The sequence below is a fragment of the Parasteatoda tepidariorum genome, chromosome 7 (genome assembly GCF_982258835.1).
Source record: "Parasteatoda tepidariorum strain Cologne lab strain chromosome 7, Ptep-v5.0, whole genome shotgun sequence".
NCBI classification, from domain to species: domain Eukaryota; kingdom Metazoa; phylum Arthropoda; class Arachnida; order Araneae; family Theridiidae; genus Parasteatoda; species Parasteatoda tepidariorum.
In genome coordinates, this window is record NC_141761.1 from 38,632,168 (window position 1) to 38,649,197 (window position 17,030).

The following is a 17,030-nucleotide window of genomic DNA, read 5'->3' on the forward strand; positions in this document are numbered from 1 at the left end:
CAGCTCACTAGACGCACATGCGGACTCGCAAGTATTTCACCAAACCTGTAAAATGATTGGCGTTTTCATACGCTATGGACTGACGGTACGCTGAAATTGATCATGGTTGAATGAATTCTGCTGTTGTTGTTAATTTACGTCGCACTAGAGCTGCACAATGGGCTATTGGCGACGGTCTGGGAAACATCCCGGAGGATGATCCGAAGACATGCCATCACAATTTTGATCCTCTGCGGAGGGGATGGCACCCCCGCATCGGTAGCCCGACGACCTGCGAGCGTAGTTGAGCACTTTGCGGTAGCACAGTTTAACGAGGACCCATACCGCACACCCTCGGTCCCTACGCAGACTGATCCAAGTGGTCACCCACCCGCACACTGACCATAGCCAGTGATGCTTGACTTCGGTGATCTGCTGGGAACCGTGTCTTAACGATCAGTCCAGTGCGGGACGAATGAATTCTGAAAACGTGAAATAGAAAAAAGTGTAAAGTACGTTTTTACATAATATGTGACGAAAATCGACATTCCTTTTCATAAATCTCTTTTTCGAAAAAGGAAAATAAGGCAATTTTTAAAAACACTTATTAAGAAAAGCACCTTTAAGGGCCTTTAAAAAATGAAAATCAAAAATAAGCACCTTTAAGCACTTTTTAAAAACGCTACGCACCATGTTTTATACCTTAGTCACTCAAATCAAGATAAAAAAAATCGTCAAAATTCTAGATAGTATTTAAGTCCATCCCCCTTTCACCCCCTTATCCTTTTAGGGACACAACATGAAATACATTGATATCTTAATATCATTTTATATTATGAGGTAGAAATCATAATCCTTTTTATACTATGCTACTTCACTTAAAAAGCACTTTTTAAAAATGCTACGCACCATGTTTTATACATTAGTCACTCAAATCAACGTAAAAAAATCGTCAAAATTCTAGATAGTATTTAAGTCCATCCCCCTTTCACCCCCTTATCTTTTTAGGGACGCAGCATGAAATTCAATGATATCTTAATATTATCTCATATTATGAGGTAGAAATCATAATCCTTTTTATACTATGCTACTTCACTAATAGGGAAATAAAGTTTTCAGAATTTTAATTTCCTGCTGAAGAAAAGACTTAACACAAATACAAATGCAAAAAATTAAATCAAAATCAATCAATATTCTGCAGCATCTTTACGAACATCGTTGAGAAACTATGATATAATAGAATCATATGATAAAATTAAATATGAGCCAAAAGTAAAGATAAATAACAAAATATGGTAACCCAATTTCATGCAACCGTTCAGGCAATTAAGCAACCCTTTCGGCAACTCCGAACGGAGGAATTTCACTTACAGTTGCACTTACACTTGCAGTTGCACATATTTTTCTCTCGTGTGATAGAGGCATAACGACGTTTGTAGCGATAAGTTGTCAAATCTGGTAGCTCTTCATTATTAAGGAAAAACCTTTTGCTCCGAAATGGATGATAAGTCGGCCTCTCTAATTCAGGGACTCTAGCCTTTAGTGATTTTAGTAACGAAGTGGCGTGACGTCAAGCGCATATTCTGTATTTTTAAATTATTTTTATCATTATTTATGAACTCTGCTTTTACTTCAAATTTAATTCTTACATTTTTGAATTACTTTTCTTGTTGTTCTATTATTTTATTTTTTGTGCTATTGCATCTTAAATTTTGATGCCGCATTTAATCTAAACGAATAATGTATGAATTTTAAATAATTGTAAATAGTAATTATTTGATGAGTTTATTCTTAAAGCCATTAATTTCGCTTCACCATTACTACTCTCAACTCGTGGCGTTAGTTAGTGGTGTAATCCTAATTCTCACGGAATTTTCTTAGTCTTGAGATGACAATCAAAGACTCGCACTCTTTAATTTCTTCATTTAAATAGTAAGTAAATAATATTCGCGCTGATTATTCTAAGATGTATTCTACCAACAGTATGTCATTTCTTGAAGTAAACTGTAAAGATTTTTTTTTCAGATAATGAAATAAATTAAAAGTAAATTAAATTCGAGTCTGCAAACCTAGAGGTCAGGAATTTGATCTCCAGCGCTGATACGGGATCATATATTTCGCATTTCTTCTTTTAAAGCATTATAAACTTGTAAATCATCTATTAAACACTTATTTTACATTTATATAGCTTCTTTTAATTTCAAATTCATTAAATTACATATTGTAATATATACTTTTGATTCAAATTTTGCTAAAAAAATTATAAAAATACTTTTAAATTAAATATATTTATATGTTTATAATTTAGTGCCAATAAATGCATTTTAATTTCGTATAAATAACTGTAGCTTCTCATTTTTAATTTAAGAAAATGAAAAAAATTCTATTCTGTAGTTTTCTTTTCATTATCTTTTCAATTAGAAGAAACTTTACTAAAATTTTTTGGTTCAAAAGAATTTTGATTTTGGCAAAAATTTGTCCAAACCAATTGAAAAGAAAATATCAATTTCTAAACCTGTAACGACTAGGAATTTTAACTATTTAGCTAATTTTAAACTAAATAGTTTCCCAGTAGATTCCCAGTAGAACACTGATTTCAAGCATCACTGGCTGCAGTCAGTAAGCGGGAGGTTTACCACTTTGATCAGCCTGTGTAGGGACCGAGGGTGCACGGTGTCGGTCCTAGTAAAATTGTTCTACCGTAAAGTGATCGACTTCGCACTGGTCGTCGGGCTACCAAAGCAGGGGAGCCACCCAGAATTACAATGGCATGTCTACGGATCATCCTCAGGGTATGTTTCCAAGACCGTCGCAAATTGCCCATTGTGCAGCTCTAGTGCGACGTAAATAAAGTATCTACCTACCTATTCTTAGTACTATATACAAGCACTAAACATCAGCATGACACGAGCAAATCTGTTGTCAACAACCCCCTTCTCCAACTACATATATAGGTACGACAATTTAGATATAAAATTTAGCATCCACCGATAGATTGATTAGTCAGAGGCGACAGGTGCGGAGATGTAGACAATGATTAGAATTTGAAGAAAATGTGAACAGTATAACCGCCAACTTATACACATTTTGCGGCAAATTTTATTTTTACATTTAACGTGACAGTAAATTTTATGCTTCCTATTTGTTTCTTGGATTTCTAGTTAAATATAAATGATTTTAAACCACAGTTACATGTAAATTGATTAACATATATGAAAATACATAAGAATTATACGATGATATATTTGAAACATGAATAAAAGAAAGCAGTTCTGCTTATTGTAATTGCAAATCTACGGTAGAAAAGTAGGCGTAACTTGAATTTTCTCTGCTTCAATGAAACAGAAATTAAGTTTACAATACAGAAACAAACATATTTAAGCTTTGCACGCAATCAAAATAAGTTGTGTATATGAATCAATTGTGTTGTGTATGCGTTGCAAACAATAAAATGTACTATATTTCGAATCGAATTTGCTAGACGCATTATTTTAATTCACACACTAATTTTTAAAAGAGAAAAAAAATCTACCAGTAATATTAAAATTTTAAAAGTATTTAATCAAAATACTTGACAAAAATAAGAAGAAAGCCTGCGATAATAATACTAATATAAAATTATTCAATGAAAATATCCCCATCGTTAACAGCTCCAAATACTTAGGAGTTACTTTGACTAACACGTTTAACTGGAATATCCATATCAACGATATCATCAAAAAAGCAAATGCTGCTCATCATTCCCTTAGACCAATTTTATCATCTAATTCAAAAATGGGCTTAACAACTAAAAGAACAATCTATTTAATGTGCATCAGACCCATATTAACTTAAGCCTTCCCAGCATGGGAAACTCTTACTAAAACTCAAATCAAAAAGCTCAACACCTTCCAAAATAAAATACTTAGATATATAACAGGTGCGCCCTGGTACGTTAGTAACAAAACTATTTACGAAGACTTAAAAATTGATCAATTAGAAGATTATCTCCAACGGCTAAACGCATCCTTTTTCAAAGATGCTACAAAATGTTCTGCATGCAACTTTAACAATATTTTCGATTTCCAACTTATAAATGATAACGCGAAATTTAGCCCCGCTACCGCATTTTTCATTAGTGACGGAATATTATCTAAATATTTTAACTAAAGTAAACCACACTTTATTACTCAAGAAGAACTGCATCACTCTGACCTGAAAAGCCCTTCGGGGGGTGGGGGGGGGGTAGGCGAGGGAGTGATGCAGGGATTCAAGAGTAGCGCTCCTCAGCATCCCTTCGCTCTTCGAGCATCAGCCCATTTTCGTTGTATATATGTACATAACTTCTTAATCTGTAAATATTTTATAATTCTCAACGTGTTTATACTATCATTATTCTTTTTTTTTTTATCGTGTATTTTTCGTTATTTAACCCAGACTGCGTTTATTTTAACGCCTTTTTTTTCGTTTTATTACAATGTTATTATTTATTATATGTACTACGCTTGCGTATTTATCTAGCCCCCCCTCTTCCCTTATGTTAATTAGTAGTTAGCCCTTTGGCCCTGGGAACTCTGAAAATCCAAGTTTAAATCGGTAAAAATAAAAACATTTGCAAAAAATCCAGTAAAATTTTTAAATATGCAGCAGGCGGGCGGTGAAACTCTGCCCCTGCATGCAATTTAAGAAAAGGAAGCTTCTATGTGTATATAGGATAGGCTGGGCAGTGCACTCACCATTTTAAATGACTTATACCATCGTGATATTTAAATAAGTTATCGTTAATCGGAATAAAATTTAAAAGAAAATATAACAAACAAGACAAATTTGAGAACACTGAACAGTGGGTAAATTTTTACAAGATAAATTAAGAAAAATAATATTCAATAATTATAATTAAGTCATTTTCTAAAAAAAAATTGGAAATTTGGAGGATTTTTTGAAGAAAATCTAAAAATAGGATTTTAGATTTAATTAAAAAAAAGTTTATTGCAGGTCTTTAACAATGAAGATTTCTTTGGTTTGCTTCATAAGTTAAACTCAAGGAACAACATACTCGTATATGGAATTTTAGCGCAAGGTAACATCTAAAACCCTGTGTCGTGTTTATTTGTTTATAGTTACGTTTTTGTAACATTTCTATGAGACTAAATATTTTAAAGTGAACTGTGATTGAAACAAAAAAACAAAAGTTATTTTTCTTAACAGTAAAATTAATGGAGAAATTAGTTTATGGTAAATTTTTACTATAATGCCTTGGAGCGTTGGCCTGTTTGATCAATAGCAGCATGCCAAATGAAGCATATCAGTAGTTATGTATTGTTAAATCTTTATTTTGTTAAATTGAGCTTCTTTAAAAATGTGTTTCGCTTAATTTAACAACGTAAAGTCATCGCAAAGGTCAGTAAATAATAATAAATTAAAAAATTGGATTATTTTGGCTTGTAATTAATCATCATAAATTATTTAAATAATTGCATTATTATTTAATAAATTGAATTATTATTAATTATACGTTTTAAATTATGCGATTTATTATACGATTAATTATACGATTTATTATACGATTAATTATACGATTCATATCATGAATTATACGTTTGTAAGTAAAGTTAGTTTTAATCAAATTTTAAAAATAGTTTTATTTACTGTTGCGAAAAAAACCCGTAATGAATTAATGCTATCAAACTATAACAATGTATAATCAAGATTTAAAATTATCATTACTGTGTAGTATACTCATAATTATAATATATAAACATCGCTATAATTAAATTATGCATTATTTTTACTTTCAATTAAAAAAGTCTGAGAAAATATTTAAAAATGCATAAAATAGAAGGGGGGGGACGCAATATTATATGCAAGCGTAACATTCTCTTCATACTGAAAGATAAATTTAACGAACAGTATTTTCCTTTCATTCAGAATTCTTAATTTTTTTTCATAAAAAAACTGTTAGCATACTTTGAAAGATAGCAATCAAATTTTTAAATGGTGCAAGTTTTGTTTCCATACAAAACTTGCACTAATTGAATAATTAGATCTACCTGATTATCAGCGAGTGATTAAATATTGATTTTATTAAAAGAATTAATAATTTAATAATCAGTATTTCCTAATAAATATAGAATAATGTTTTCTCAGTAAGCGTATTGTTTTAAAAAGGCCACTAAAATCAAGTTTTAATTTTATCTCACTCGGAATTTTTTATTGTAATTAAATATTCCTATTAACGAGTGAAAACCAATCACTTTGTTAAAGCACATTAATAGGAAATAAAAGGAAATAATAAAATATTACTTTTTAAGGGATGAAATCGTACCAAATATTGTTTAATATATTGAAAGCTAACCCCTAGTAGGTTTATCTGCCCAAAATATAGTAACGTACATAAAGAACAAGTTAATAATTTATATCATTGTAAGGGCATATAATCTAAAAACTAAAAAAAATCCTAAAATATTATTTTTTAAATGGTAAAATTTTTACTAAATGTCGTCCTACATATTGAATGCTGAGACTTAAGAGATTATATAAATAGGTCAAAACATATTAATACATAATTAAAGTTAAAATTTTAAAATGTAAATACATATATAAGTTAAATATATAAGTGCATAATTAAGTAAAAATAAGTAATACAGTGGTATGAAATCAAAATATATAAAAACGTAAATTAAAATATGTAAATATTAAACAATTCATTTCTTTTATGATTTCGACAATTTATTCAGATCTTTTTTAATGATTACAGTTTATTGAAATTCCTTAGTATTTTATTTGTGTTTAAAGAATTCCATAATGCTTGTCCTCATTCAGTATATCTCTTATTGTGCAACAAAACTGCAAACGATTGCGAATGCTCAATTAGAATTTATTACTGAGAAAAAGTAAACAATTTTATTCACAATTAGCTTCGTTAATTTGAAGCTTTTTAAACCTTATAATCACGAATAAAACGATGTCAAAAGAATTGTAAAATATTGTTAATAAGAGATGTATAAGGCTAAGTTCAAGGTGTTTGTTTTATTTTATTTATTTTTTTCCATAATTCTTCGTGAAAAGTTGCGCATAATTATGTGTTTCGGTTCACTACCTCCAATACCAAGATTAGGGATATTCCTTTTCGTTAGATACTTCCTTGTGATTTCTACACAGCAAGCACGGGAGTAACTAACTCGCTGTCGTGAATGCAATCTTCGAAATCAGGGTAATTTACTCACCAGCTGTGTTTTCCTCAAGTTATCAGGCTTATCGAGATAAGGTTTATCGAATTTTCTCCGACAATTGTTTCATCTCAATGACTGCACTTGGTTTGTAACTGTGGTCGCAAGAAGACATTTGGGTGACTGTTAAAAATGACAGTCAACGAAATTCAGTCGGAAGATTGGTCTGATGTTTTGCTGGATTTATTGAAATTTACTTTTAATTTTATATATATCACAATTAGGGAATGGGTGCTGAGTGTTTGGCCGAAAGATCGAAAAGATATTATAGATGAAGTAGTGCTTATCACAGGTGGTGGGCACGGTATGGGCCGTCAAGTGGCCATTAATCTAGCTAAATTAGGTGCTAAAATAGTTTTATGGGACATTAATGAGGTATGTATTAAGCTTTCAAAAATATTATTTATTTATTTATTAATTATTAATGTACTTATATTTAACGAATATTTTAAATATAGAATTAATCATATGAAAGTTTTTCTTCCTTTACGAATTTCATATAATTTTTTTAATTTGGTTGTTATTTTTTCGACAATATTAGATTGTATGATTTTAAGATATTTTTAAAAAATAAATATTATGGTTCTTAATCTTTTAAAAAAAAATAAAATGGGCAAGACTTTTGAAAATATATCGATCGAAATTGCTTTATATACAAACTGCTTAAGAATTTTTTTTTGTCTGAAAATTTTTAAGAAATTATGTAAACTTAATATTTTTTAAAGAAATCATAATCCAAAATCAAGTTTCTAGTGCTTAGTGAGTTAGATTGAAATATGTAATTTTGCTTGTGCTTTTATATTTCACATGAATTAGTTTATAAAATTGTGAACATTTTACTGCATTTACTAATTTAATATAAAAAAGAGCCTTTTTAATACGTTGGATCACACAATTATTAAGTGTTTCATAAATATTTTAAAATTTTAACGAAACATGAGACATAATTACTTGATTTAAATCAATCACTTCCTCTTTCATTGAAGGAATGTTAAAAAAATAATATTTTTAAAATTTAAGTAAAAATAACACAATAATCTATATAATTTTCTGAGATATAAAAGAGCATGTTTTACATTATTTGATACTGGTTTAATGGTTCTCATCGTGATTCTCTAACAAATGAATCTAACTCAATCAATGGATTTCATGAATAAATTGCTATGCGAAGCTATTTTATGATTTGTTTTTATCTTTATACGTAAATTTATTAATAAGGAAATTTTGAGTGCTTAGAAAAATGATGAATTTCTGTATGAGAATGAAAACTTAAGGAAGCTTAACTTTTTTCTAAACCTAAGTTTCATTAAACTAAGTTAACTAAACGTTATTTGAAATCTAAAATTAAATTCATTTTTCGGTATTTAATCTTCAAAATTCAGAAAGATGCGAAAAGGGCATGTGTATAAAAATAAAATTTTTGTAAGATTAAGTTTCATTTCAAAGCTATGTTTACATACGTCATGAATTCAACTCTGTCTTTTCAATATCCTTATAAATATGACATATGTGTTTCTTTATTTTCATTAAACCTGATGTTGGCTCATACAAGTAAGTAACTAGACAAATTGGTCAATATAGGGTGAATGCTCTTGATTGAGAAAGGCGGAAGGTATAAAAATAATTGACAACATTCACCAATTTAATTTAATTGCTTGAAAGAACCTGATATATGTGCTTTCCCGAGAGCAATATTGTATTAAATTGGGGGAAAACACGAGATCTTCTCCATTGTTATTTTCAAAGCCAAATTGTAATTTTTATACATTTTTATTGCTGAAATAAGAATAACAGTCGGGATGCAATTGTTTTTTATTTGGTTCTCTCTGCTTTCTTTATTTTCGTATATTAATTTTAATGCTTCATGTGAAATAATTTTAAAGATGTTCAGTTAAATATTCCTCTCTTTCAAATAAATAATCCGAAAAAACTGAAGTGGAAAGACATTGCTTATTTAACTACTTCATTTGTTTCAAAAACATGCAAATATGAAATAACAGTCAAAATGTTTCAAGCTTTCAAAAATAGGTGACCATTTTCAAGACTTACCAGAAAAATCAAATAATTAAAAGTTGAAGAAAATAAAAAAAACTGTAAAATTTTCTATGTTTTTTTAATCTGGCATTGTGATATCAAAACCTTATGGCATAAAAACAGCTTTCCATGTTATTGGCACATTCTTATTGGCTAGAAATTTAAATGGAATGATCCAGTTTTACCTCATGAAGATTCAAAGTTTTGGTGGTAATCAGTATATAATTTAATGAATAAAGAACCCGTCTAAAATATTTCTCTATCTATTTTATTTAAAGGTATTTACCAGTAATATTCATTTATCATTTTTCTTAAATATTAACAAAATGTCTTTACACGAAATTATAATAATTATATATTTTATAAACAAAATGTGTTTTTTTTCAAATGCTGACTTTAAAGAAAAAAAAATAATGATAAAGGTACTGTTTACCAAAAAATTATTTCATTATCTCAAATTTAAAGGTATTTACATGTAAGATTCATTTATAATTTTTTTTAAAAATTAAAAAAATGCTCGCACCCAAAATTGTAATAATTTCCTACTTTGTAAACAAAATGATCTCTTTTTTCAAAAAAAAAAAATTAATATTTAAGAGAATGATAAATATCATAAAAATACTGTTTACATGCAAAATATTTATTTATCTCTAATTTAAAGATATTTATCTATGCTAATTATTTACCATTTCTTCTCAAAATACTCGCCTATTATAGGATTTGAATATTGATGTACACAATCCAGAAGATAAGGCAACTTCTTGATCAGTACTCCTGAGTCACTTATTTGTTGCGGGAGCTTGGAGGACTTTGCGACCCCAAAAGATTTAATCTACACCAGTCACCATTTTATGCATGGGGATTCATCGACTGACTGGATCTGATCTCCCGTTCTCTCGAACATTTATAATTTTTTTCCCATTCGAACATTGCGAACATTTACCAAACATTTGCCAATTTATTCTTTTATCCTGCAATTTTAATAAATCAGGATTAATTTAGTTGAGCCACCTTAATCCATTTTATCGCCTAAGAAATTTAAATCGTGGAAATATAAACGTATTATTTTTCATTTATTTTTCTTCCACTAAATTCATAATTAAAAAAAATATTTTTTTATTCAATGCATCAAATATTTTATGACAAACAAATTTTGCTTTAACCTATAGAAAAAAAAATTAGTTTAGTGAGTATCGAGCAATCCCACGTAACCTTGAAAATCAAAGTAGGGAATACCGAACAGTGACATTTTACCTTAAAACACAGTTGTGCTGGAAACAGGGGAAAAAGTATATCAGGCTCTGACTTTGTAATTTTAAAAATACTTATGCGTGGAACACATTAAGGAACACCAATCAAATGTCACCCCAATGGCCTTAAAAATTCATACCTGTAAGGAATTCCAAGCAAGTGTACATCGGACAAACATTCCTGCATTATTATGATCCAAATTAATCCTATTATTATTAATTAAAAATGGCTATTATTAATAGGTACTGGTTATTTTTAACTGAATTAAAAACCAAAAATAATCACAATTTAATTGTTCAGCGTCTTTTAATGGGTTGTTAATTGATGTCTCTTAATCGTTAATGGCTTTTAAGTTTAAAAAAATATTACAAGATAGATACAAAACATTTTCGAACAAGAACTGCTCTCAATCTCACTTATATGTAAAATCACTTCTTATTTCTTTCTTTCGATTAAGTAAGTAATTTTTTTTTCTTTTTTTTAATTTCTTGATTATTTTTCGAATACAGCAGGTAATCGTCCATTTCGTTACCATAAACATATTGACAAAATGTTCTTACATAAAACTACAATAATTGTATATTTTATAGACAAAATTCTCATTATTTTTGTGGAAAAGGGGGGAAATAGCGTTTAAGGGGAAAAATGAATGAGAAACAATTGCAGGGGTTGGCGAGCGAAACGAGCAGAGACTGGATTCTTCAAGTCATTTATGTTCTTATAAAAATTTGAGCAACTGCAAAAAATTGCTGAATATTTATAAATCGCATGTAGATAATAGTGACTAAAAGGGCGAAAAAAGTTTTAATTAAAAAAATTCTTGTTCTTAGTTCGAATTCCAATCTGAAACCTCAACGAATTCAGTAAACGCTTGCATTTGCAAACAAGGGCGGTACTTGAAACTTAGCACCAAAAAAAAGCTGGAAGTGGCAACAATTTGAGAAATAATTTACAAAACTTGGGGAAGAACCATTTTTGTTGATTTTTGCAGATTATGACTAGGATTGGACTATGTAGCGCTAAGTAATGTGAAAAAATGTATTTTGAGTTTCGGGACCCTTGCAAATTTTGAACAACTTTAAGCAGAGTTTTTTTTTTCCTTTTCAAAAAAGACATTTTATTATTGGGGTCCTTGTAGTTTTCGGGGCCTTATCTGGCATATACGTAAATCTGCAATTGAATACTAAAAATAACTGCTCATGTACCTCTGTTAAGTTAGTAGTACTGTAGAAATTGTACAAAAATCATCAAACTAGTTAATAAAATTACAAAATGTTGAATGATTTTGATTTTCAAAGCAAGGAATTCAACCACAGTTTATGCTTAGTTTCTCACCCAATTACTGTAGTGTTATTTCGTCACGGCAAACCAAGTATTAGAAGGGGGATAAGGGGTATCAAATTTCTAAATAGATACCCCATATACCCCAGTTTGTCTTAAAATTAATTCTTAATTTGATTATATGAATCTTCTTCTTGAAAACTTAATATGATTTAATTTTTTTCCATAGTATAATAATAATAATAATAATAAATTTTGCTTTTTGCTAGAATAGTAAACAGCATTAATTAATTACCATTTTTCTGAGCTCAATGAAGTATATAAATAAACATTAAATTTTGGATTTGTTATTTAAAAGGAAAAACTATATAATATTTGATAAGAAAATACGAAAAAGTATTTTTCAATTTAAAAGTTTATGGATTGACTTAAAGTGTAAAATTTTTAGTAAATATTTCTGTATATAAAATTATCATTATATCATGTGATCTTTATGTATTGAATATTGTTTCAAAATTTTAAATTTACTAATATTATAGCGTGTGCGTAGAAAATGCTTTTTTTAACTGGTGAACAAAAAGCAATTATTAAAAAATACTTGGTAATATGTCACCTGAGTATTAAAAAAGCTGCGCAATTCAATATTTTTAATTATGATAATTTTAAATATCACAGAGGCAAATATATAAAGTTAGACTTAAACAAACCACTGGGCTAAGGTTAATATCATTTTATTTTATTTTTAAAACCCGCGTTGAAGAGCCGATCCAATTTTCTACTAATGTTCTATTAATGTTTGACTACTAATGTTCAGCACCGTAGCCTTGTAATTTTGAATCCAATCCAGAAGACAAGCGAACTCCTCGATCAAGCATTGGGACAAAATAGTCTTCGTTTAAAAAGTCCTCCACGAAGGCTAGTTTGTCTCAATGTTTTATCTAGGATATCCCTTGTCTTCTGGACTGGGTTCAAATTACAAGGCTACGGAGTTGAACATTGATAGTTGTAAACTCAGAATTCGGTCGGTTTTTCAACGCAGGTTATGTATATAAAAAATATTCATAGAACAAAAGACACGGTTAGTTTTATCTTTCCTTTATATATGTCTAGTAAACTAGCCTGAAATAGGAAACATTTTATTAAAATATAGTAACAATATTACAAAGCTTTACCTCAGCAATGTTCGAAAATCCACTTTTTATTTTGGAAATCGCGCAAAATGCGTGTTTATGAGGACCCTATACAATAGGAGAAATCTCATTGCAAATTCTGTTTCACCTCCATAGTTAATTTAAATTAAAAAATTAGGGGGTAGAGCTAAATCTAGAGTAAGCCACAAAGTTTCAATTGCTGAAAAAAAACTTTTAAAATATCCAAATTTAAAAAAAATTATTCGAAGTGAGCTTGCCCATTGCGTAGTCTCACGTTATCTTCTCATAACTTGTTTTAATATTTTGAAAATTTCTTTTCAGTATCTGAAACTTCATGGACTGAAACATCTTCCTATATTTTACTTTTGTCTGTACAAAACTTTATCTATATTTTAAATTATTCCTGAAGGTGAAAGAAAACTTACGATGAAAAGCGTAGTATAGCATCCTTTTAAGAAAATGGATATAACTAGAAATTCGTCTTTTTATAAAATGGGCATAGCTCAAAACGCGTGTTTAAGAAAACTGCATCCATTTCCTTAAATGCGCATTTTGAATTGGGCAAAATAAAAAGCTCACCAGCAAGATGCTAAAGTGTTAACACCTAGATGTAGTTTTGTAGGGTTAAAATATTATATAATATGCAATTGTTCAAGTTATAAATTGAAAGAAAAAAATCATTTGTAATAAAACTCAAAATAAATAAATAATGATAATAATGCATGAAAAATAGCCAGAAATAAATAAATAACTAGTCCTTCACATTTAATATTACTGTAATCACATATTACGTCCTCTTTGTGTACAATGCGCTTTAAAATCCATTTATCACTTTGAAAAAAGTATGCTAGGCCAACACAATAACGTTGTGCATCTTAATAAATGCGTCAAATAATCTTCTGCCGTTATGATTTTTTATTTTTATTTTGTTGTCAGAAAGTTCCATCAGCGAGGGGGGGGGGAAAGAAGTAGGTAAATTTCACTATCGATAAGCCTCTATTTGACCCGACAATTTGACCCGAATACTTTTGACTACAAACGATATTTTTAGGGAATTCATAGTACATCCTGACCTAGAATACAACGAACACAGACCTTGACATTTATTCTTTGGCCTCGCTCTGCGCGAGTTATCCCCGACTTCACAAACAATTTGCGACTAGGTCGACCTTCTCAGCTCCCTTATTTTTATGATTCACCTTCAAATTATATCTTTCGACCTTCGTTGAACTTCAGGGGTGGGAACTGGCCATGATTTTTTAAATATTACGATATTTTATTTTCTTAACCCCTTATAAGAACTCGTCTCATCACTTTTTTGTTGTACCAATGTCAGAAGATGAGTTATTTAAGTAGAGACAGGTGGTTTCTAATGTTTTTTTTATTATCTAGAGATTTCGAGACATGGTTAGTTGTAATTTAGAACAATAAATTTACTATTGCCGTTTAGTCTTTCTTTACTTTTTATGTAATATAAAGCCCTGTAATATTGGAATTTTCTTATTCTCAACCTGTAGGCATAAATTTGAAATCAGACCCCGATTTGTATAATTTTTTTTTTCATTCGCAACTGAGTTAAATTGTGAAGATGAAAATAATTTTCTTATCCAGTTTATTTCAGGTCATTTTCAATATTTTTTTTTCGATGCAAAATTTTTATTTTGAATTATGATTTAAATCTTTAAGATCTGAGATGAATTTTTTGCTTCTGAAAATATAAAACAATTCTTTGAATTTACAATTAATATTAAGACCTTTTGTGACTTTTATCAACAAACACCAATAAAAACCTTAATTCAATAAAGTTTTGGTTATTTTTACAGTAAATATTCAAAGGCATTCTTAAAATGTCTACAATAATTTTTTTTTTATTCAAATCAACTAAAGCACCTTTTTTAGTTATAAAATAAAGGTGAAATTTTGTAATGCAACATTAAAAATGTATTTAAGCAAATTAAAAGAGTTTTTTATTTAGTAACGACCTATTAAAATTTTAAATTAATAAGTATTTATTAAGTTAGATGCAATAAAATAATTAGAATTCATGTTATTCTGATGAAAAGTATCAAAAGATATATATCAAACATTTTAGGCATAATTACTTAGTTTTTGAAAGACTAGTATGCAAATAGATCGAATCAGCTTCAATTTTAAGTCCTAAAACGGTGTCTCAAAAATGACGGATGATTTGAAATATCTATTTAAAGAAAACTGAAGGTAGAAGTGTACGGTCTGCTGCATTCTAGCCAGAAAGCCAGTTATTCTTTTCGAATGCATGTCGGACCATTTCAACTGAATTATTTGGTGGATGAACTAAATTATTTGGTGTTAACTAATATAAAAAATGGATGAGAATAAATTGTATGTATTTATTTAAACCTGTTATGGTGAGTTTATGTACATAGTGATTCATGCAGGTAGGTTACTGCTGTCAAGTTAAAAGGTAACAATTATTATTGAAAAAACAAAGGGACGAACTGGTTGGCATTCTCTGGGGAATATAGTAGCGTACTCAAAGGATTTACTTTCAATTTTGAATGATGTTCCGTAAGAAGATATTACATATTTTGCTTCCTAATGAGATGACCGAGGTTCGAATCTCAGCGGTGACTGGTTGATACGAATTCTGCTTCCGGGTTACACCAATCACACTGATGACTTAAAATTTCCTCAGTGGCAGACGGATCATGGGTTAGAATTTCCTTGCCGCGGGGCTAACCGTGAGAGGTTTTCGTTGCTTTCCTCTACATCAGTGTTTCTTAAAGTGTGGTACGCGTACCCCCAGGTGTACGGGAACAGTTTAGTGGGTGTACGCGTTCTTATGCAAAATATCTTGCAACAAACGAAAATTTCAAGAAATTTAATTTAAAAACAATGCTAGCCAGAAAAATTTACGATTACGTATTTTTCTATTGGCTATTTTTTTGCAGAGTTTACAGTTAATAATTAGTGGTGTTAACAGCCAGTTGTGATTTTTAACGTTTGGGCAATTTTTTTATAGTAAAAAATACATTCGTTTTTTTGTTAGTGGTACACAGCGTTACGAAAAATTTAGAAAGGGTACACAAAAGTCATAAGTTTGGGAACACTGCTCTACATGTAACGCAAAATGTTAGTTATTTCCATAAAAAAGTTTTCCAAGAAGGCTAGTTTGTCCCAATGCTTGATCCATAAGTTCCTTTGTCTTCTGGATTGGGTTCAAAATTACTAGGCTACGGAGTTGAACATTGTTTGTTTTAAATTGAAAAAAAAACTGCTATTCAGCTCCGTGTATATAAAAAATTATTTTAATTAGTTGGCTTAAATAAGTTTTTGCGTATCAATAATTTTTTTGTTTAGTTGTTGTTTTTATCTTAATAAAATTTTAAACTTTTTATCATCTTAGCCTGGTAGTGTTTTAGTGATATTATATTGTATCCCAAACAGTACTAGAGTATTTCCAACCAAGTATGAAATTTTTTATTTTAAAAAAGTGACCACCTGAAAAAAGGATAAACTATACTAAACAAGGTAACACAGCCTAATGAGGAACAATTATTTGGAAAAATATATGAAAATAACTAAAATAATTGCTGTTGAGAAAATAATTATCTTTTCTGAAAGTGCCGAGCGAGTTTTGATATGTGTTTGTAACTTTGAACTATTTATGAGTTTAGCTTTATTGCAGTGAATTGAATTTATTTGAAACGTGTTTCAACAGTAGGCTTTTTACTAAAAAGAAGTAAATATTCAAAATAAAGTCGAACTGAAAATGAAGTAGTAAAAATTCAATGTCAACGATATCTTGTTTCTAGCTTGAATATTCTTAAGAAGAATTTCACTACTTTCATTATTACATATCATGCATTGTTGGTTTTGTTATGCATGACCCGTTTTTTGCGTTCTACTGAGCATTGTTTCCAGATTTAGCTTTTTTGTTCTTTTGCTTTTGTTCAATTATACGTAGCCATTTTTATACTCATCTGATAAACATTGAACGTGTCAGTGGAAAAATATTTACATCTTTTTCAAGGTTATCCAAAATAGTGCTATTTGAAAACATTTAGCAAAAACTATTGATTGAGGTAACTTGTTTGAGTGGCACGTAATTTTCATGACTATCTTATTTCTTAGCCCATAGCCATCA

The 17,030-nt window shown here is 29.4% G+C and overlaps 1 protein-coding gene across 2 annotated transcripts in view; it reads left to right on the forward strand.

Moving 5' to 3' along the window:
- LOC107447068 (short-chain dehydrogenase/reductase family 16C member 6) overlaps positions 1-17,030 on the forward strand; it is a 35,105-nt gene that overhangs the window by 4,659 nt on the left and 13,416 nt on the right. The window contains exon 1 of one of the 2 annotated variants that reach the window (XM_087167699.1): positions 7,053-7,562. The exons of the other annotated variant lie outside the window; for it this stretch is intronic. Coding sequence (XP_087023825.1) covers positions 7,320-7,562 — 243 coding nt within the window. The 5' untranslated portion in view covers positions 7,053-7,319. Of the gene's footprint in view, positions 1-7,052; positions 7,563-17,030 lie in introns of those variants that run through there. 2 annotated transcript variants of the gene reach the window in all.